The sequence below is a fragment of the Cnephaeus nilssonii genome (assembly GCF_951640355.1).
Source record: "Cnephaeus nilssonii genome assembly, chromosome: 4".
NCBI lineage: Eukaryota > Metazoa > Chordata > Mammalia > Chiroptera > Vespertilionidae > Cnephaeus > Cnephaeus nilssonii.
Genome location: NC_137075.1, coordinates 44,298,327 through 44,319,951, shown reverse-complemented (window position 1 = coordinate 44,319,951; position 21,625 = coordinate 44,298,327). Strand labels below are relative to the sequence as shown.

Sequence of the window (21,625 nt, the reverse complement as noted above, 5' to 3'; positions counted from 1 at the left end):
TATATGTACATTTGGCATGATAGTCTACAATAGTGTATAATTCATCTATATTTGTTTCAATATTAAAAAGTCTTTTCACAGACCTCTCTGTATACCACTGTGCATCCTTGAAGAGAAGCTTGAATTCAATCAATTCAACATAATTTCAATCCCAACTGTGACTGTGTTAAATGAAAAGAGAAATTACATTTTAATTTCTTAGAGAAGTTTTGTAAGAGATTGGGCAATATTATACATGAACCAACAAGGACAGAGGGAAATCTAACAAACATCCAAGGAAAGGAGGCAAAAGGCATGGGGACAAAATTTAATCTTGCACAAACCCAGCTGTCCACTCCCACTGAGTCATATCTAATACCTATCAAATTCTAAGATGAGCTGAGGGCTGTCATTCCTTACAGGTGGGCCTGGGTCTTTTTCCCATCCAAGCACTAACCAGGCTTGACACTGCTTAGCTTCCAAGATCAGAGATCGGATATGTTCACGGTGGTATGGCCGTAAACGGGGCTCGATCTTTTTCACTGTTGTCATCCTAGCACTTACTACAGTTCCTGGTACACAGTAGGCATCCTATGATTTATCTGTAATATTAGTAGCCAACTCATTGCCAGGCACTATTTGAAGTACTTGACATATGTTAACTCATTTAATCCTCACAAACATCCCTAGGTGAAATCCTTTAATATTCCACTTTACAAAAGAGGAAACCGAGGCCCAAAGAGTTTGAATAATTTGCCCAAAGTCACATGGTCAAAAATGGCAGAGCTGGGATTCAAACCCAGCCAGTTTAGCTCCAGGGTCTGAGCTCTTAACCACCATACTCTTGTTTGTTGAATAAATGAATGAGTAAGTAATCTGTAAGAAATGAAAAGCAAATGTTTTAAACCAGAAGACTTTAGCTCCTTACAGTGTAGTTTGTTGCTTCGGCTGTTGAGTGGTTCTGGTCCATTCACATCTTTACTCTTTTCATTATCCTCAATGGGTCGGAAATGAGCCAAAGTTCTCATGAATCCACGAAAGTTTACCTGGTCCTCTCTGATTAGGAAATATAACAAACAGAACACCATGTCAAACAGAGTGATAATTTCTTATGAATTCAATTTATTAGCAATAGCTTAAGCTAAAATGGCATGGAAGTCTATCCAACAATATGCATAGTACTAGTACTTTAGTATTCATAAATATCTTCATTTAAGCCTCGCCTCAACCTTGTGAGGTAAGCATTGATGTTTCTATCTCTCACTCCCTCACTCTTCCTCTCTGAAATCAATAAAAAAAAAAAGTATTTTTAAAAACAAACTCACTGCTTTGGAATCTGCAGCAGCAACAAGGTAGTCATTTCAACTGAATGACTTCCAACCATCTCCTATGTCTCCCCTACAGTCACATATACCTAGTGATATTTTAAGGTTAAAGCATACTATGGAAAATCTTTTTTTAAATAATATTTTTTAAAAGATGTGTTTAGCCCTAACCGGTTTGGCTCAGTGGATAGAGCATTGGCCTGCCGACTGAAGGGTCCCAGGTTCGATTCCGGACAAGGGCATGTACCGTGGTTGCAGGCACATCCCCAGTAGGGGGTGTGCAAGAGGCAGCTGATCGATATTTCTCTCTCATCGATGTTTCTAACTCTCTATCCCTTTCCCTTCCTCTCTGTAAAAAAATCAATAAAAATGTATTTAAAAAAAAAGATGTGTTTATTGATTTCAGAGAGGAAGGAAGAGTGAGAGAGAGAGATAAACATCAATGATGAGAGAGAATCATTGATCGGCTGCCTCCTGCACACCCCCTACTGGGGATCAAGCCCAGAAACCAGGCATGTGACCTTGACTGGAATCAAACCTGGGACCCCCTTCAGTCTGCAGGCCCACGCTATATCCACTGAACCAAACCAGCTAGAGCTGGAAAAGCTATCTTTAAAATAAATGTTATCTATATATATAAACAGGGAATATGCTAATTAGCCAGGCATCACGACTGCTCAGGAAGAGCTGCACACACAGATGGGCGGGAGGGGACTGCATGCCGCCCCCAGTCCCAGAGGCCACAGGGAGGTTGGGGCTGGGGGCGGGCTGGAGCGGAGACACAACACACAGGAGCGCCTGCCCCCACCCCAGCGGATACAACACAGCAGCTGGCGCTACACGGGTCAGGCGCAGGTCCCAGCCCCCTGTGGGGTGCCTCCTCGCAAGGTCAGAGGTGGGGAACCTCCTCGCGCCCTCTCGCTGGGCCTCTAGGTTAGTTATAAAAGCAATAAGTATACTTTTGGGGAAAAGTGGAAAGAAAAAAAAAACACACATTCCTAGTTCTACCAATCAATTACAAACATCACTAATAAATTTTCTTCCAGTAATTTTTCTATGCTATTTGGATAATTGTGAACACACTGCACAAGTGATTATTTTTTCCACTGATTTTTAGAGAGTGAAAGGAAGGGAGGGAGTTGGAGAGGGAGGCTGGGAGAGAGAGAGAAACATCGATGTGAGACAGACACATTGATTAGTTGCCTCCCACGGTACTCCAACCTGGGTCAGAGATCAAACCTACAACCCAGGCACATGCCCTTGAACTGGAATCTAACCTGTGAGTCTTCAGTGCCTGGGCTGATGCTCTTAACCACTGAACTACACAGGGCAGAACTATTTATTTACTTTCTTTTATTTTTCAATTACAGTTTACATTCAATATTCTTTTGAATTACTTTTAGGTATACTACATAGTGGTTAGACAATCATATGCTTTACAAAGTGTTTCCCCCTGATATTCCCAGTAACCACCTGGCATCACACACATAGTCGGGCAAAAGTAGGTTTACAGTTGCTTGTATAGAAAACATAAGAATTAATAAACAATAAACTCCTTTTCATTTACAATATAAACTTACTTTTGCCTCACCCTGTAGTTATTACAATATTATTGACTATATCCCCCCCTATGCTGTACTTTACATCTCCATGACTATTTTGTAACTACCATTTTGTACTTCTTCATACCATCACCTTTTTCACCCTGTCCTCTAACCCCCGCCCCTCTGTTAACCATCAGTCTGTTCTTTGTATGTATGAGTCGGTTTCTATTGTATCTTGCTTTTTAAAACTTTTAAGCATGTCTCCAATGAATCTTCTATAATAATAATCTATAATAATAAAAGGGTAATATGCTAATTAGACTAGATGTCTTCCGGACATCCTTCCTGACGAAGCCGGGGCCGGGGGGAAGCCAGCCCAGGTGCCGGGTACTGGAGGGAAGCCGGTGCTGCCAGGCAGGGGAAGGAAGGCCTACTCTTGAACAAATTTCCATGCATCGGGCCTCTAGTATAAATATAAAAGCATAATTGTGAGTATTATGATTCTATTATTCCCTCATAATTGGATAGATCACCCTTTTCCTGGTCATTTTTCATGATCACAATGTTTTGAAAGACCTTTTTGTATATAAAGCTTTTTTTGTTGTTTGTTAATTAGAGAAAAAAAATTTTTAAAATATATTTTATTGATTTTTTACAGAGAGGAAGGGAGATAGAGTCAGAAACATCGATGAGAGAGAAACATTGATCAGCTGCCTCCCGCACACCCCCCACTGGGGACGTGCCCGCAACCAAGGCACATGCCCCCGACCGAAATCGAACCCAGGACCCCTCAGGCCGGGGTCCGCAGGCTGACGCTCTATCCACTGAGCCAAACCGGTTTCGGCTGAGAAAAAAATTTTTAATGTACTGCAGGCCAGTCAATAATCCTTTAAGAAATAATTCTTAAATTTGAATAAATGAAGAATGTTCTTTAGTATTAAAAAAGAGCCCTAACCGGTTTGGCTCAGTGGATAGAGCGTCAGCCTGCGAACTGAAAGGTCCCAGGTTCGATTCCGGTCAGGGGCATGTACCTTGGTTGTGGGCACATCCCCAGTAGGAGGTGTGCAGGAGGCAGCTGAATCGGTGTCTCTCTCATTGATGCTTCTAACTCTCTATCCCTCTCCCTTAATCTCTGTACAAAATCAATAAAAAAAATAAAAATAAAACAGAATGTCCCATGTGACATAGTTATTTATCTAGGGCAGTGGTCGGCAAACTCATTAGTCAACAGAGCCAAATATCAACAGTACAACGATTGAAATTTCTTTTGAGAGCCCAATTTTTTACACTTAAACTTCTTCTAACGCCACTTCTTCAAAATAGACTCGCCCAGGCCGTGGTATTTTGTGGAAGAGCCACACTCAAGGGCCCAAAGAGCCGCATGTGGCTCGCGAGCCGCAGTTTGCCGACCACGGGTCTAGGGCAGTACTGGAAAGAAAAGTTGCCTCGTTCCTAAGAAAAAATCCCAGTCTTTGTGTGTCTCATTGATCAGATGAAGTATGGCAGGTCTTTATAGACCTTCTAAAGGTACAACCTTGTAAAGCAGCGGTCGCCAACCTTTCGGACCTCATAGACCACCGGTTGGCGACCGCTGCTCCAAAGGTTTCCTTAAACCAGCGGTTGCCAACCTTTTGGACCTCACGGACCACTGGTTGGCGACCACTGTTCTAAAGAATAATCTTTAGTTCTTAAAGGTAGCTATACTACTAATGGAGCAGTATCTTGTAAAAAATGTAAGATCTGCCCTAACTCGTTTGGCTCAGTGGATAGAGCATTCAGCATGCAGACTGAAGGGTTCTGGGTTCAATTCCATTCAAGGGTACATGCTGGAGTTTCGGGCTTGATCCCCAGTGGAGGGCTTGCAGGAGGCAGCCAATCAATGATTCTCTCTCATTGATGTTTCTCTCTCTCCCTCCCCTCTTCCTTCCTCTCTAAAATCAATAAAAAATATATTTAAAAAAATAAGATCTGAGAAATCAAGTAATACGAAATAAAGATTTGAGTTATATGCCAGAACAAACAGGTTAATAAGTACATATTTTACTGCCATAATGTCTCTGAGTTAAAAGTAACTAAATACCACCATAGCCAGTTAGGCTCAGTGGATAGAGTGTCGGCTCTCAGACTGAAGAGTCTTGGGTTTGATTCTGGTCAAGGGTACCTACCTTGGTTGCAGGCTCCATCCCTACGCCCTGGTTGGGGCGCATGCAGGAGGCAACCAATCGATGTGTCTCTCTCACATCAATGTTTCTCTCTCTCTGTCTCTCCCCATCCCTTCCACTCTCTAAAAAAATCAATGGAAAAATATCCTCAGGTGAGGATTAATAACAACAACAAAACATTGACTATATACCAATGTTCGACTTTCAAACAGAAACACTGATTTGCTGCCTCCTATATGGCCCCCTCTGGGGATCAAATCCACAACCCTGGTATGTGCCCTGACCGGGAATCAAACCAGTGACCTCCCGGTGTGTGCACTGGATGACATTCAACCAACTGAGCCACACCGATGGGGCAAATCTCATTCTTTAAATACAATTTTTTAATTGATAATTTTTGAGAGAGGAAAAGAGAGAAACAAATATCAAATGCCTCCTACACATACCCTGACCAGGTCTCGAACCTGTAACCCAGACATGTGCCCTGACCAATTGACCTGGAGACTTTTCAGTGCACAGGATGACGCTCAACCAACTGAGCCACACCAGCCAGAGCTCAAATCTCATAGTTTAAAAAAAAGGATTCCAGCCCTGGTTGGTGTGGCTCAGTTGGTTGGAGCATAATCCTGTACACCGATTCCCAGTCAGGGCTCATACCTGGGTTGCAGGTTAGATCCCTGGGTGGGGTGTGTAATGGGAGGCAACCGATTGATGTCTCTCTTGCATCAATGTTTCTCTCTCTCTCTCCCATCCCTTCCCCTCTCTCTAAAAAGCAATAAAACATGCAAAAGACTAGACAAAAAACATACCTTGTAAGCCAGATATTTATATCTTACTAGAAAGAGCAAGAAGCAGAGGTGCAGCTTGCTAAGAGCTTAGCAGTGCACCCCAGTGTGGGCCTCAGCTTCCTCATGTACATCTGCCTATTGTCTTTAGCAGTAGATCCCTGGGTAGGATGGCGGGCGATACTGTAGTTACAACAAAGGTGATTTGGCCTTACAAAACAGCTTTCCACAAGCTGCTTCTTCAAATAATCAAGGGTGACTGAGGAACTCTGAAAAAAAGTTGGCAAATGACTCTATAGGGTTTACTTTTCATTGCAAAATATCTGAATATGAAACATAGCTGTGAAAGCTCTCTCTGGAGAAGTTCAATGCTCTGCAAGAGCTAAAAGAAGAAGTGGAAAAACCACACCTAAAACAAACAGGGCAGTTCAGGGAGAGAAATGGGGGGAAATGAGGAAGGGTAGCAGATTACTCATGGTCAACATGAATCTGAAAGAGCAGGTCTGTCTTCATATTCCTGCCTTCATGTAAATTGGCTGCTAGTGTTCCTCTATTTACTAGATTTACTGAGTATCCAACTTCTCAACTTTTGCAAATTCCTTTGCTCTCAATTCAGAGTTCTAAAATTTCTCCAGGCATTTTATGTGATAGTGTCCTCACTGATACTTAGTCTCATTAAGAACTGGCAACCATATAACTTCTTAAAGTCCTTTGGGTCATATAGACAAGCCACAAGGAACCAGGAAGAGACTGTTAACGATTACCTAAAACAAGATTATGTGATTAACTTTATTCATGAAAAGGTACCTAATCAAATCAATAAATATTGACTCAGTACTTTGAAGGCAGTGTATTAGTAGTGAAGCATATCAACAGCCTAGTTTTACATTAGACAAACCAAATCTATTTGAGAAAGTAAGTGCGTATGTGGTGGGGACGACTGTATTCTTAGTCAAAGACTGTATTCTTAGTTGTAAAAAAATACTAACAAAACAAAATAAAACCCACAAAAATAAACAAAGGCTGTGCAAATGATCCAAATTAAAGAAGGCTAAAGATACATGACAACTGACCCAGACTGCATTCTGTTATTAAAGGGGGGAAAAGTGCTATAAAGGAGATTATTGGATGAACTGATAAAATTGGAATATAAATAATACATTAAAACTAGAGGCCCGGTGCACAAAATTCATGGATGGAGGGGTGGTGGTGGTGGGGTTCCCTCAGCCTGGCCTGCACCCTCTCGCAATCTGGGACCACTCAGGGGATGTCTGACTGCCGGTTAAGGCCCAATCCCACAGGGATCCCTGAGGGATTGGGCCTAAACCGGCAGTCAGACATCCCTCTCGCAATCCAGGACCACTGGCTCCTAACCACTCTGCCTGCCTGCCTCATCGCCCCTAACTGCTCGCCTGCCTGCCTGATTGCCCCTAACCACCTCTGCTTCGGCCCCCGCCGTGGCGGATTCGTCTGAAATGACATCCGGAAGGTCGTTTGGCTGTTCGGTCTAATTGGCATATTACGCTTTTATTATTATAGATAGCATTTGGTAGGTGCTGTAAGTGTAAATTACACACTGAATTTCAAAAACATATTTTAAAAAAGATTGTTAAAATATATTAATAATTTTAAAATACTAATTACGTATTGAATGATACTCTGAATATATAAGATTAAAGAAAATATATATCGCTGAAGTTCATTTAACTTGTTAATTTTTATTTTTTAAATGTGGCTATTAGAAAATGCATAATTATGTCTGTGATTATATATATATATATATATATATATATATATATATATATATATTTAAAATAAGTTTTATTGATTTTTTATAGAGAGGAAGGAAGAGGGATAGAGAGCTAGAAACATCGATGAGAAACATCCCAGAAACAAGGAGGCACGGATCAGACTGTCGGGCCTCAGAGGGAGGGTGGGGGAGGGTGGGGGTAAAGGGGAGAGATCAACCAAAGGACTTGTGTGCAAGCATATGCGTCTAACCAGCGGTTGGGGACAACAGGGGGGTGGGAGCATGTGTGGGGAGGGGTGTGGGATGGGAATGGGGGCATGAGGAAAAATATGTGATACCTTAATCAATAAAGAAATTTAAAAAAATAAAAAAATTAAAAAAAAATAAAAAAAGAGAGAGAAACATTGATCAGCTGCCTCCTGCACACCCCCCAAAGGGGATGTGCCCGCAACCAAGGTACATGCCCTTGACAGGAATCGAACCCGGGACCCTTCAGTCCGCAGGCCAACGCTCTATCCACTGAGCCAAACCGGTTTCAGCTTGATTATATTTTTATTGGTTTGGACTGAAAGACAGAAAGTACATGCAAATGAGGCAACATGTTAACAACAATATAACAATAGATGTGTCTGGGTAAAAGATATACAGGTGTCCTTTGCACTATTTTCAATTTTTGCAACTTTTCTGTATATTTGAAATAATTTCCAAATAAAGTTTTTAAAGAGTTTAGTTTTGTATCGAAGATAAACAGGATTAGCCCTGGCAGGGTGGCTCAGTTGGTTGGAGTGTTGTCCTGTATACTAAAAAGGTTGGAGGTTTGATTCCAAGTCAGGGCACATACATAGGTTTCTGGTTTGATCCTCGGTTGGGGCATGTATGGGAGGCAACTGATCAATGTTTCTCTCACATCGATGTTTCTCTCTCTCCCCTTTCATCTCTCTAAAAATCAATAAAAAGCAAACATCCTCAGGTGAGGATTTAAAAAAATAATTTAAACAATATATAAACAGGGATTAAAAACAGAATTTTAAAGATGGGCTCATATACCTGTTTAAAGTTTAAAAAGGGAGGAGGGTAGAAGAAAAGGCATATTCTAGAGATGACCAAATTAGGGATGTTCAATATAATCAGGAGGATTGTGGTCTGAGATGACACAACCAACATCATTATTCCAGATCAACCTCAGAAAGTAAGCCAAATAACTGCAGGGTCTCACCCCTCTGGAAAGAAGGCATTGATGATCCGGTCCCCCAATGGGTTGATGGCAAGTTCTGGAATCCGCTGGAAATCTTCCCGGCTGTCAAGAGATCACCTTGAGTTAGAGACCATTGGCCCTTGGCATGAACTCCTAGCAAGGATATTACCTTCTGGAATTTACTTCTGTGGCAAATTATATTAAATAACTGCAAAGAATAGCACTTTAATAGCTGCCAAGTGTTTCTTGCACCAAGTTAGGAGTGGAAGAAGCCAGATTTAACTTTGCCACATTCCAGTGAATTCAGCACACAGGTTACGTCAATAAACCACCAACGAGCAAATACTCAGTTGTTCCTGTAAATGATTCCTTGAACATTACCATTTTATACTTAGTTATTAAGTTTGGGGAATGAACAGGAAGATCTACAGCACTATGACATACAAATAACTCTTAGGCAATGCTTAAGTCCAAGGAAAGAATAAAATGTAACAAACTGATTTCCAGACTTCCTTGCTCTGAGTCTGTTTTTTTCTCCATTATCTTCTACAGACTAGAGTTAGAGGTCTATTTAACCTTCAAACATGGCAAGAGTAGCTATCTACTCACAACTTGGAAGTTATATTGGAGTATTATTAGTTACCTCTCACTTTATACACATTATATGCTGCTCTAACTATTTATATGCATTATCTCATTTCTTAATTCTAACATTTTACCTATATCCTTCTAGAACTGAGGAAGTTGAGTCAGTGAGATAAAGTAACTTGCCCAATGCTACAAAGCTAATGAGTAGCAGAACTGTGATTTAAATCTAAGTCTGTAAGTCAAAGCATGTCTTTTTCTAAAAGCACATTTATTTCCAATATTAAACTTTAAAAAAAAATATCTTTACTGATTTCAGAGAGGAAGGGAGAGGGAAAGAGAGATAAAAACATCCATGAGAGAGAATCACTGATTCGCTGCCTCCTACACTCCTCCTACTGAGGATTGAGCCTGCAACCCAGGAATGTGCCCTTGACCGGAGTCAAACCTGGGAACCTTCAGTCCGCAGACTGATGCTCTATCCACTAAGCCAAACCAGCCAGGGCTCCAATATTAAACATTTTGAAAGAAAGGTTTTCTCTCAAAAATGTTCAATAAGTATTTCAAAAAGAAAACTTCTTGATATTCTGTGCCAATGTAAAGTTGTCTACAACATAACTGTGCTATACTTTTCAAAAATACCAATGTCATGAAGGACAGAGAAAGTCATGATTGTTTCAGATCCAAGGAGACTAATGAGCCATATAACTAAACTCAATGCATGATCCTAGACTAGAAGAAAAATTGCTATGAAGGACATTACGGAACCAAGAGGTAAAAATGAAATATGACCATACAGAATATAAAATATTATAAAATGGTACTGCATCAAAATGCTAAATTTCTTGATTTTGGTATGGGAAGGTCCTTGTTATAGGAAATACACACCAAATTATGTGGCAAAATGTTAACTGGTAAATCTGGGTAATAAGTATATGAAGAAATATAAACTCAAGAAATCTGATTCCTGCCTTTAAGATGTTTACTAACAGAAGAGATAAAAGTTACTCTTCCACCCTCTCTGTACTAAATGCTAGTGTTTCTGTTTACCCAGGAGCCTTTAATACGTTGTTCCTCTTGTGGTTTAACATTTACAGTGCTTAATTCAACAAGCTCATCTCCAGCACATCTGATGGTGGCAAAGGTAGAAGTAGGAAATTGAGCACAAAGCTCTGGAACAATAATCTGGATTCTAATCTTCCTTGACCATTTAGGATAACATTTTTTATAGCAATGAATGAACCCAAATAAATCATTCATAATATAACTTGGTGCTTAAGATGGACCTACAGGGTAGTGTGCTGAATAAAATAAGTCAGACAGAGAAAGACAAATGCCATATGATTTTACTTATACGTGGAATCTAAAAAGCAAAATAGAGGCGAGAACCCAAAATGGCGGCGTAGGTGAACACCTAATCTGCGGCCTTGCACAACAATTTCAGAGCTACAACTAAAGAACAGAGTCTCTATCACCCAGAGCCACGGGAGGGCTGGCTGAAGGAGGCTCCACAACTAGACGGAAAAGGAGAAGAGCGTTCAGGACACAAATGCTGAAAAACTGAGGTACTGGGCACGTGTGCACGAGATACAGGCTGGAGGCGGATCCCAGCTGGCAGCGGGCGTTGCTTTCTTCAAACCAAAGGGGAAGTGTGCGGGACCCAGACTCCTATGGGGAGAAGCATCCTCGATGCCTCTCTGTCTCTGGACTGTTTGCCATCTGGTCGGAAAATGAGGGTGGCTTGCTTGCAGAGCTGTGCGGAGGAGTGGTTGTTTGCAGCGCTGGGGCGCGAGATGCGGGATCGCGGGTCAGAGACGCAGGAAGTCTGGCTCCCAGCCATTGCTGTTTGCCACGCCCTAGCCTAGTGACGCCCTGAGACCCCGCCCTGCACAACCTACAAACTCACCCAAACTCCAAGCAGTGGCTTTTGCATATGAATGGAGTGCCGCCTAACCTAGCAACCAGTTCAGACAGCTCCAAAATCTCCAAATCCCAAGCAGAGAGGAGAAGACTGGAATTCTCCTGTAGCTCCTACAGGGTGGCCTCAGACAGTAGCTGACCTGCACCCCATTGGAGATCCAAAAGCCAGTGAACCTAGTGGTCAGTGTGAGACACAGACCTCAACTCCTCACATCCGTAAGTGACACAGTCAGGAGGCGGACTCAGAGAGCACCAAAGCCCCATTGAAACAAGTCCTCCACCAGAAGCATGTCTCCAGCACAGCAGTTATAAACACAGCAGGTCCCTACAGCCAATTGGCCTGGAGATCAATTCCTCCCAGGGTACCAACAGCAACCAAGGCTTAACTACACCAAGACTTTGCACTCAGCTCATAAAGGGGTGCACCAAGACCATCTACCTCAGGTGATTGGGGAGGCTGAGCTACTGTAGAATCAGGGACATAGAAAGAGAGTGGACTGACAACTCTCAGGGGGAAGGGGGTCTGAAGGGTGTGAGAAGAGATTAGACAAAGGTCTTACACCTATGGATAAAGACAGTGGTGGGGGGTGAGGGCATGGGTGGGGTGGGGAATCACGTGGAGGGGAAGTATCGGGGGGAAAAAAGAGGAAAACCTGTAATAATCTGAACAATAAAGATTTATTTAAAATAAATAAATAAAAAGCAAAATAAACAAGCAGAAGAGAAATAGATTCATAGATACAGAAAACTTTTTGACATACAAATTAAGAAGTACAAATGGTTACAGAATAGTCCTGGGTTATAAACTACATCATAGGGAATATAGTCAATAATATTGTGATAACTATATATGGTGTCAGATGGATACTAGATTTATTGGGGTAATCACTTTGTAAGTTATATAAATGTCTAATCACTGGGTTGTACATCTGAAACTAATATAATACTGTATATCAACTATAACTGAAAATTTAAAAATTATCTTAACACACACTGATACCACCTCAATTCAAGTTGAAAAAACAAGTTTTGATAAAGCTAAATAAAATTTTAAACTGTAATAAAAATTAAAATTAAAAAAATGGGCAAAGGACTTGAATAGGTATTTCTCCAAATAAAATATACAAACAGAGCACTGCTATGGAAAGAAACTGAACGATCTACCTGGGCAAAACTTCAACCAAGTATGGGAGGTTGGCCACCCAGAAACACAATCCTTTTATATGGGGAAGTGGGTTGCAAATCTGTCCCCTTGCTCCCTGACCACATACCGCAGAGCAGGTGTCCTCAAACTACGGCCCGCGGGCCACATGCGGGTGTTTTTGCCGTTTTGTTTTTTTACTTCAAAATAAGATATGTGCAGTGTGCATAGGAGCTTGTTCATAGTTTTTTTTTAAACTGTAGTCCGACCCTCCAACCGTCTGAGGGACAGTGAACTGGCCCCCTGTTTAAAAAGTTTGAGGACCCCTGCCGTAGAGTGAGGCCTATCAACTTAACGGTCCTTCTCAGAGTACAGAAGGGAAAGACCTGTAGAGAAACAAACCCATAACAGTTTTCTACAGTAATCCAGCCAGGCCTTTTCATAAATCTGAATGGACAACCAAGGCTCACCAGATACCTTAGGAAAATTACTAGCACAAAAGAGTAGAATTAAGATGAATAGAAATAATAATTCAGGGAATGAAAGAATTATTAGAATGAAAGATTCTAATAAGTAACCCAATAGACATTTGATAAGTTTTGCAACGGTAAAACAGAAATAGACTACTGTGAAAGAGCAGAGGGCAGAGAACAAAAAAGATTCTTAGAAATTAAAAACATGATTGTGGACTATAAAAGTTCATAAAAGGACTAAAAAATATATTCAAGGATATCTTTCAGGAAGCAAAGGAAAAAGTCAAACAACCAGAAAACATGAGAGAAAAGCCAAGTCATCGCAGTTCAATAAAGAGAAATGCCATAAAGATTAATTTAATAAAAAGGAAAAAAAAAGGAGAGGAATGGAAATACTCAAAGACACAATAGAAGAAAACTTCCCAGAAAAGACGAAAACTTCCCAGGAAAGGACATATTTTTAGATTGTGAAGGTTCTCCTAATACTGAGCAATGAATAACAGAAAATAATCCACAAAAAGGTGTGAAATTTTAAAACATCAACAGGAGATATCTGAAGCTTTGAGAAGAAAAAAAAAAAGACTATCTACCAAAAGAATTAGATTGGCATCATGGTTCTCATCTGTGATACCACTGTGCTTGTGCTTGTCCAAAATGTTGAAATCGTCTGTCCTCTGGATAAAGTCAAACAAGAAAATGAATCTCAAAAAGGCTTAGTGTGTAAGCAGATAAATGGCTACCATTCAGGACACTATCTCCTAAAATTTACAGGTAATCGTTAAGCAATATGTAACAACACAGCCAACTAGCAATTCCCAGTAATAACTTCATTGCAGAGTTTAGCTGGTCTATATTGAAGCCCCTATAGTCAACTTAACCTGTAGGCTTTAATATTCAGGAACATTTTTCATCAAGGTATTATTTTAGAAAAAGTATTATCTGACAAAGACCCAATATTAAAATTGTTCAATGTAGAGGATATTGAACAAGGGTTCAACTCAGAACCCTTCAGTCCAAAGGCCAACACTCTATCCACTGAGCCAAACCGGCTATGGCAAGAAAATATCTTTATATTCAGATGCTGACTGAGCTCTCATCTTGATCTGTCCTACAAAAGATCATTTCAGGATCTCTTACCAGACCCCAATTCCTTTTCAGAAAGACCAATTTCAATAGCAGTGGTATATTTCACCCAATATAATGGCATCTGAAGAAAGTAAGATTTGTGAGGTTACAGTGTATATTTATATCCTGTGAAATACCAATCTGAGGTGCTCGGGCCGACACTCCAACCATTGAGCGATGCTGTCCAGGGTGATTCAGAACTAATTTGAATCTATATCTTAATTTATGAGGAAGATGTAATCCCAAGTGAATTATTCAAGTATTAGAGCTGAATGGAAAAAAAGTAGAGATTTCTAGTCCTGTTTATTTTTCAAGTGCAAATTTATATAGTCTCTTCAACAAATGGTGCTGGGCCAGGTGGACATCCAACCACAAAAAAATGTTTCACTCTTACCTCACACCATATATACATTATATATATATATATATATATATATATATATATATATATGTATATATATATATATATATATATATATAAAATAAGTCAAAATGAATCAGAGTTAAATATAAGAACTGAAACTATAAATCTCTTAGAAGACCACAGAGGGGTAAATCTTCATGACCTTAGATATTGCAATGATTTCTTAGATATGACACCAAAAGCACATGCACCAAAAGAAAAATCAGATAAACTGGACTCACCAAAATTTAAAACTTTTGTGCTTCAAAGAACACTATAAAGAGTGAAAAGATAATCTACACAGAGAAAATATTTGCAAATCATATATCTGAAAAGGTTCTAATATCTATAAAAAGAACTCCTGCAACTCAACAACAAAAAGATAAACAATTCAATTAAAAAATAGGCAAAGGACATACATAGGAATTTCTCCAAAGAAGATATACAAATGATCAAACAGCACATGAAAAGATGCTCAACATCATTAGCCACTAGGGAAATAAAAGGGAAATAAAAATCAAAACCACGGGGGAGAGAGCATGCATATAAGCCTAACCAATGGACACAGACAACAGGGGGGTGAGGGCATGAGTGGGGGTGGGGTGGGGGCAATGGGGGGATAAGGACACATATGTAACACCTTAATCAATAAAGAAATTTAAAAAAAATCAAAACCACAATGATATACCACTCACACAATCGAATGACATAATAAGCATTGGTGAGGATGTAGAGAAGTTTGAACCCACATACATTGCTGGTGGAAATGTAAAATGATACAGCTGCTTGGGAAACAGTTTGGCGGTTCCTCAGTAAATTAGGCATAAAATTACCATAGACGCAAATTCTACTCCTAGGGATATGCCCAAAAGAATTAAAACATATGCCCACATCAAAATGTTCATATTACTACTACTCACAATAGCTAGCCTAAAGGTGTACACAACCCACCTGTCCACCAACTGATGAATGAATAAACAAAATGTGATATATACATACAATAGAATATTAGCCATAAAAAGGAATGAAGTACTGACACATGCTATAATATGGAAGAACTTTGAAAACATCATGTTAATTGAAAGAAGTCAGTTACAAAAGGCCACATACTGTATGATTCCATATATTATATAAAATGTCCAGAGAGAGGAAGAAAGTAGATTAGTGGTTGCCAGAGGAATGGGAACTAGACTGCTTAATAGGTAAGGGGTTTCCATCTGTGATGAAAATGTTCTAGAACTAGATAATGGTTATGGTTACACAACATTGTGAACATACTTAATGCCACTGGATTGTACACTTTAGAATGGTAAATTTTATATGTATTTTGCCTAAATTAAGAAAAAGCACCTAGTGTAGTCTTTGCATATGGTAGGTATTCCATAGTCATTGATTTTAATGACTGTGCAGCATGGTTTTGGTCAATCCCAGCTTTTAGTAAAGGCAGATTTTGCCTTGAACAAACATAGCCCTAGGGATTTACTGAATTTTCTAGCTCTTCTGCCTGAGGATATATACAAAGGCTTAGCAACTATATTCCTTCCCCTTTTATGCTATATCCCACATCCATACGAGAAGCCTTCCAAAGAAGTACTAAACTGCTTTCTGCCAGCCACCAGAAAGGCAAGCAGCTTCATTCTATACAGTCAATCAAAACTGAGGAACAACAGTAACAAAAGGTTGTACTGTACTGAGAGTTAGGTTGGGAGGTGGTGGTAAGGAGGTATTTTTTTTCATTTGACTCTGATAAGACAATTACTAATATGAAATGATACACATTACATTACTCTGAGATCATATACTTGCTCTAGACCAGTGGCACTTTTGACATTTAGGGCAGAATAATTATTCGTTGTGGGAGGATGTCTTGTGCACTGTAGGATGTTTAACAGCATTCCTGGACTCTACTCACTAGACAAGAGCAGCATTTCTCAGTCACGACAATTAAAAATGTCTCCAGACATTTTGCCACCCAAGGGCAAAACAGCTCTCAGTTGAGAATCACTGCCCATTATGGGTTGTATTGGGAAATACAAAACAAACTGACCAACTTGGATTGCTATGGGTCAACCTCATAAAGCTAATATTTTTTTGGGAAAGGACTGGGAAAACTCAAGCAGAGAGAGCTGAAATTCTCAAATGTACATACATTCTTAGGACCAGAACAATGGCCACCCGAACTAAGGGGAGTTGGAGTAAAGCAGCAAGCACCTAGTGATAAATGTAATGCTGGTGTTCTGCTTATTTAACTCCCTTTTGGATCAATGATGCCTATCTCGGGATAAAAGCATTTATTCAGACACTGCCAGAAAATAAAGAAAGGAACTGCCTACCTGAGAGTCCCATTCTCGCCTTTGTCCAGGCTGGTGAACCGGCTGTAGAGGCGGGTGATCTGACTGTGGGAAACTAAAGAACACAAAATTAGTCCCAGTTGGAGAAGTTGCCCTCCACTCAAACAGCATTCCTGTGGCCCTTAGGAAGCCAGTTGACCCTTTGATCTGAACCCACCACTGAATGCTTCAAAGTGAACAAAATGGGGAGATGTCTCAACTCTAACTCATCTCTAGAGTGTCAAAGGAGAAAATTTAACAGCTAAAAAAATAAAAGGAATTAGTATGCAAACTAAATCAAGAGCAATCAAAATAGACTCTTGGGAATGAAGTCTATGCTTAATTAAAACTATGTGTTAAATGGCAGGTAGTTAAGACAACACAAAACCAATTTTAGTTGAAAAGGAAATTGTAAAATTTTCCTTTCAGTCCTCTAACTCCGTGGTCGGCAAACTGCGGCTCGCGAGCCACATGCGGCTCTTTGGCCCCTTGAGTGTGGCTCTTCCACAAAATACCACGGCCTGGGCGAGTCGATTTTGAAGAAGTGGCGTTAGAAGAAGTTTAAGTTTAAAAAATTTGGCTCTCAAAAGAAATTTCAATCGTTATACTGTTGATATTTGGTTCTGTTGACTAATGAGTTTGCCGACCACTGCTCTAACTTATAGGCTATGAAAATGCATACTTTGATTAAAAACACATACTTATTAATCAGTTTGAGGTTTCAGGCTGGCACTGTAGGGTAGGGAACTGGTACTGAATTTAAGGCTGGGCACTCAAACAGATTTTATTTTTTGTTACTCCTCACCTGAGGATATTTTTACCACTGATTTTTAGAGAGAGTAGAAGGGAGGGAGAAACATTGATGTGAGAGAGATTCATTGACTGGTTGGTTGCCTCCCTCACTCAGATGGAGGCAGGGATCTAACTTGCCCCAGACCAGGAATGGAACCCAAGACCCTTCAGTGCACGGGCCGATGCTCTAACTGCTGTCGGCAGTTAGCCATGAGCAGAGCAAGGACAAGGGGCCAGGTACAGAAGGTCACCAGGATGGAAAGCCCCAGGTGCCTAGCAATGGACAAATGTAGGATAGGACCTTGTCCCTAGGGTGACTTTTTCTCCCCTAGCAATTGCTGGTCATGAGGTTTGGACCCCCTGACCTTTCCTCCTTAGAGATAACATCTAGGCTTCAGTTGTATTTCAGCTCCAGGCCCAGATAAGCAACAAAATTAGCCACAGCTGACCACAGGACCAACTGCATTGATAATGACCCCTGCCCTGGTGCCGGCCAATCAATCAGTGGAGACCACAAACCTGAAAGGACACCCTGCTTTTCCCTTCCCTCTCCATTTCCCTTTTCCTTCCTCCTCCCCAGGGACGTTACCATTAGCTTCCTCACTCCCGAGTTCCAAGGACCCTTTCTTTACCTCTATAACTTGTTTTCTAAGCCCATTTCTTCTAGGAATTACTCCTTCTACCTTTATAATTTACCAAATAAATGTTCTCTTACAGTTTGGGTCTTGGCTCTGTATTCTTTCCTAACCAGAACCCAAGTACCGAGGTTGCTGACCCCCACCAGTCAGACACATGGTGCCGTTCCTACCACCTAAAACATAACCAATAAGCAACACTGGCCAGGGCAAACAGATTTTATCTTTAAAAATCTGGTTCACCTCTGCACCAAGCATTAGTGGCTTTACCATTTCCCTCAGTAAAAGAACACCAGAGCCTTGGATCAGCCTCTTTTCTGTGATTACATGATCTCCACTGAGTTCTCAGTATAGGTGTTAGGGGCAGAAATAGCATATTGGGAACTAGCTATGGTTATAAGAAACATTAATCATGCTCTGTTAACCTTGACCTGGCCTAGTTGCTCAAACAATAGAGTCCTTCCCCAGCCCGAATAGCCTACTTCCCCATGCCTGTAATAATACCCATTTTGCATACCCATTATTTTTTTAAAAATATTTTTATTGATTTCAGAGAAGGGAGAGGGAGAGAAACATCAATGATGAGAATTATTGATAGGCTGCCTCCTACATGCCCCACACTGGGGATTGAGCCCACAACCCAAGCATGTGCCATGACCAGGAATCGAACTATGACCTCCTGGTTCATAGGTTGATACTCAACCACTGAGCTATGCTGGCCAGGTTGCATACCATTCTTATTCCTTTTGCCTACTTCCCTATGTAATCTTTGCCCTACCCAATATAAGCAGCTGGCTTGAGGGTAGGAGGTGGGGTCGAGCAGATTTTCGTGGATGACCTACTTGCTGCTCTCCCATACTGCTGACATTATTGGAATAAACGCTCATATATGATATAACCCTGTCTCTGCCTAATTGACTCAAGTAGTGACAGGCAGCCCAGACGCATTGGTTGTCCAGTTTCAAAGAATGGGCTCCAAGGAAACAAATTAGGCAATTTGTAAAATTGGCATGTTATCATCAGCTGACATTTACAAAGAACCTATTTTGCTCATCATTTGGGAATAACCCAGGCATAAACTGACAAGTAAAATGAGGTAATAAAAAATGATAAAAGGAATTTCTGGGAAATAGTCTCCTGGCAGACTGGAGGTAGAAGGGAAAAAAGTTATCAAAAGAAAAAGACGGCAGCCAAAGAAGGTGTGGCAAGTGTGGACTTTGTCCCAGGCTATTTTCCAGGGTTTAAAGGAGAGGCTGAAAGAGTTCTGATAGTTGTCCTCCTCACCTCTGCTCTAGAAACAAAAATTTACTTGCAGTTGTAGAAACAATAGGACAAAAGTAAACAGGGGCACAGCAGGAGAAGCAGGAAGTGAGTGGTCCAGAGCTAGGCTGGGAGGACACACTAGGTGCAGCTGTGAATGCTTCAGCATCAGGTTTCATCCCCAAACTGGGCTCTGTTCTGTTCTCTAAGGAGAGCAGAGGAGGCGGAATTACCTACCCCCAGCCAGGGCAAAGCCAGTGGGATTTCAGGCACTGAGGAAGCATTGTGGACCTTTCTGCCAACCAGGCAGATGTGAACAGCTTGGTGTAAACAGTACACTCTTGGGAGGAGCAGGTTGACAGAATGATTCCGTTCATGGCACCAAAGCTTACCAGTGAGGGGTGCATGAACAGGAGGGCTGTGGAGTGAACTATGGTAGGCAGTTAGACAGACATGAGCAGAGCGAGGACAATGGGCTAGGTACAAAAGGTCATCAGAGTGGAAGGCTGTCGGTGCCTAGCAAAGGACAAAATGTAGGGTGGGACCTTGCCACCAGGGTGACCTTTCCTCCCCTAGCATATCGCTGGTTATGCAGTTTGGACCCTCTGACCTTTCCTCCCTAGAGATAACATCTAAGCTTCAGTTGTATTTCAGCTCTAGGGCCTAGAAGAGCAACCAAACCAACCACAGCTGACCACAGGACCAACTGCATTGAATAATGACTCCATGCCCTAGTGCCGGCCAATCAATCAGTGGAGACCACAAACCTGAAAGGACACACCTGAAAAACTGCTGAATACTCTTTTGAGATCTTCTCCTGGGATCTCCCCTAACATTTCCACCCTTAAAACCCTTAGGATGGAGGACACAGAGGACGTAGCGCACTTTCCCTCCTGGGGCCATGCACAGCCTTTTCCCTTCCCCGTCTCTATCTCCCAGGTGCATTACCATTACCTTCCTCACTCCCAAGCTCCAAGGGCCCTTCCTTTACCTTTATAACTTGTTTCCTGAGCCCATTTCTTCTAGGAATGACTTCTTCTACCGCTGTCATTTACCCAATAAATGTTCTCTTACAGTTTGGGTCTTGGCTCTCAATTCTTTCCTAGCCGGAACCCAAGTACCGAAGTTGCTGAACCCAGGTCCAGTCTGACCCCCATGGGTCTAACAGCCAGTGCTGTTCCAGCCGCCTACAACAGAATTAACGGAGTCCATGAGAGTGCTTGGCAAAGTGTCTGGCACATGGTAAGCACTCCAAGTCTTATCATCATCCTTACATTATGAGCCTGAAGGTACAGTTTTACTGCTGCACTAGTTAATCTCCACCTTTCTCCTGACTCTGCCAGCCACAGCCATATTCTTCAGGAGGCGAGTTTACCCTAGCATTGGCCTCGGGCCTCAAAGACTGCTCTAAAACTCAAGTTCCTTTTAGTTTAACAAAATTAGTTAATGAATGACTAACTTTCCCAAAAGATTTTTTGAGAAAGCCAAATTTGTTCACAATCTCAACAACACTGTTTTAATTTCTTCATATATCATCTAATGTCAGTTACTTGTATACTTTACCTAGTTCTGATAGCTTACTTTTCATTTATTTATTTATTTAAAAATATATTTTATTGATTTTTTACAGAGAGGGAGAGGGAATAGAGAGCTAGAAACATCGATGAGAGAGAAACATCGATCAGCTGCCTCTTGCACACCCCCTATGGGGATGTGCCCGCAACCAAGGTACATGCCCTTAACCAGAATCGAACCTGGGACCTTTCAGTCTGCAGGCTGACGCTCTATCCACTGAGCTAAACCGGTTTCGGCTACTTTTCATTTATTAATTCATAATTTTCCTATACTGCTTTGGAGTCCTTTTTAATAATTGCATAATATTTAGTCCACTGGATCACTTTTTAGTAGAGTATTATATATTTCAGGTTACTTTTCTTTTTTTTTTCTTTTCTTTTATTTTTCTTTTATTTTTTTTAATTTCTTCATTGATTAAGGTGTCACATATTTGTCCTCATCCCCCCATTCCCATCCTACACCCCTCCCCACGGATGCCCCAACCCCCTGTTGAACTTAACCATTGGTTAGGCTCATATGCATGCACACAAGTCCTTTGGTTGATCTCTCCCCCCTCCCCCCACCCTCCCCTAACCTCCCTCTGAGGCCCGATAGTCCAATCGATGCCTCGTTTCTGGTTCTGTTCTTGTTCATCAGTCTATGTTGT

General features: G+C 41.1%; 1 protein-coding gene and 1 pseudogene across 2 annotated transcripts in view; one reads left to right on the top strand and one right to left on the bottom strand.

The window, feature by feature from the left end:
• The window catches only part of LOC307097903 (ribosomal RNA processing protein 36 homolog), a 415,062-nt pseudogene that overhangs the window by 362,535 nt on the left and 30,902 nt on the right, over window positions 1-21,625 (top strand). The window lies entirely within an intron of this gene.
• The window catches only part of CHP1 (calcineurin like EF-hand protein 1), a 46,388-nt gene that overhangs the window by 12,092 nt on the left and 12,671 nt on the right, over window positions 1-21,625 (bottom strand). Inside the window, exons 2-4 of the mRNA XM_079767871.1 lie at window positions 16,721-16,793; window positions 8,762-8,842; window positions 908-1,035 (exon numbers count right to left, since the gene is read on the bottom strand). Of these exons, the coding sequence (XP_079623997.1) occupies window positions 908-1,035; window positions 8,762-8,842; window positions 16,721-16,793 (282 nt within the window). The remainder of the gene's footprint in view (window positions 1-907; window positions 1,036-8,761; window positions 8,843-16,720; window positions 16,794-21,625) is intronic.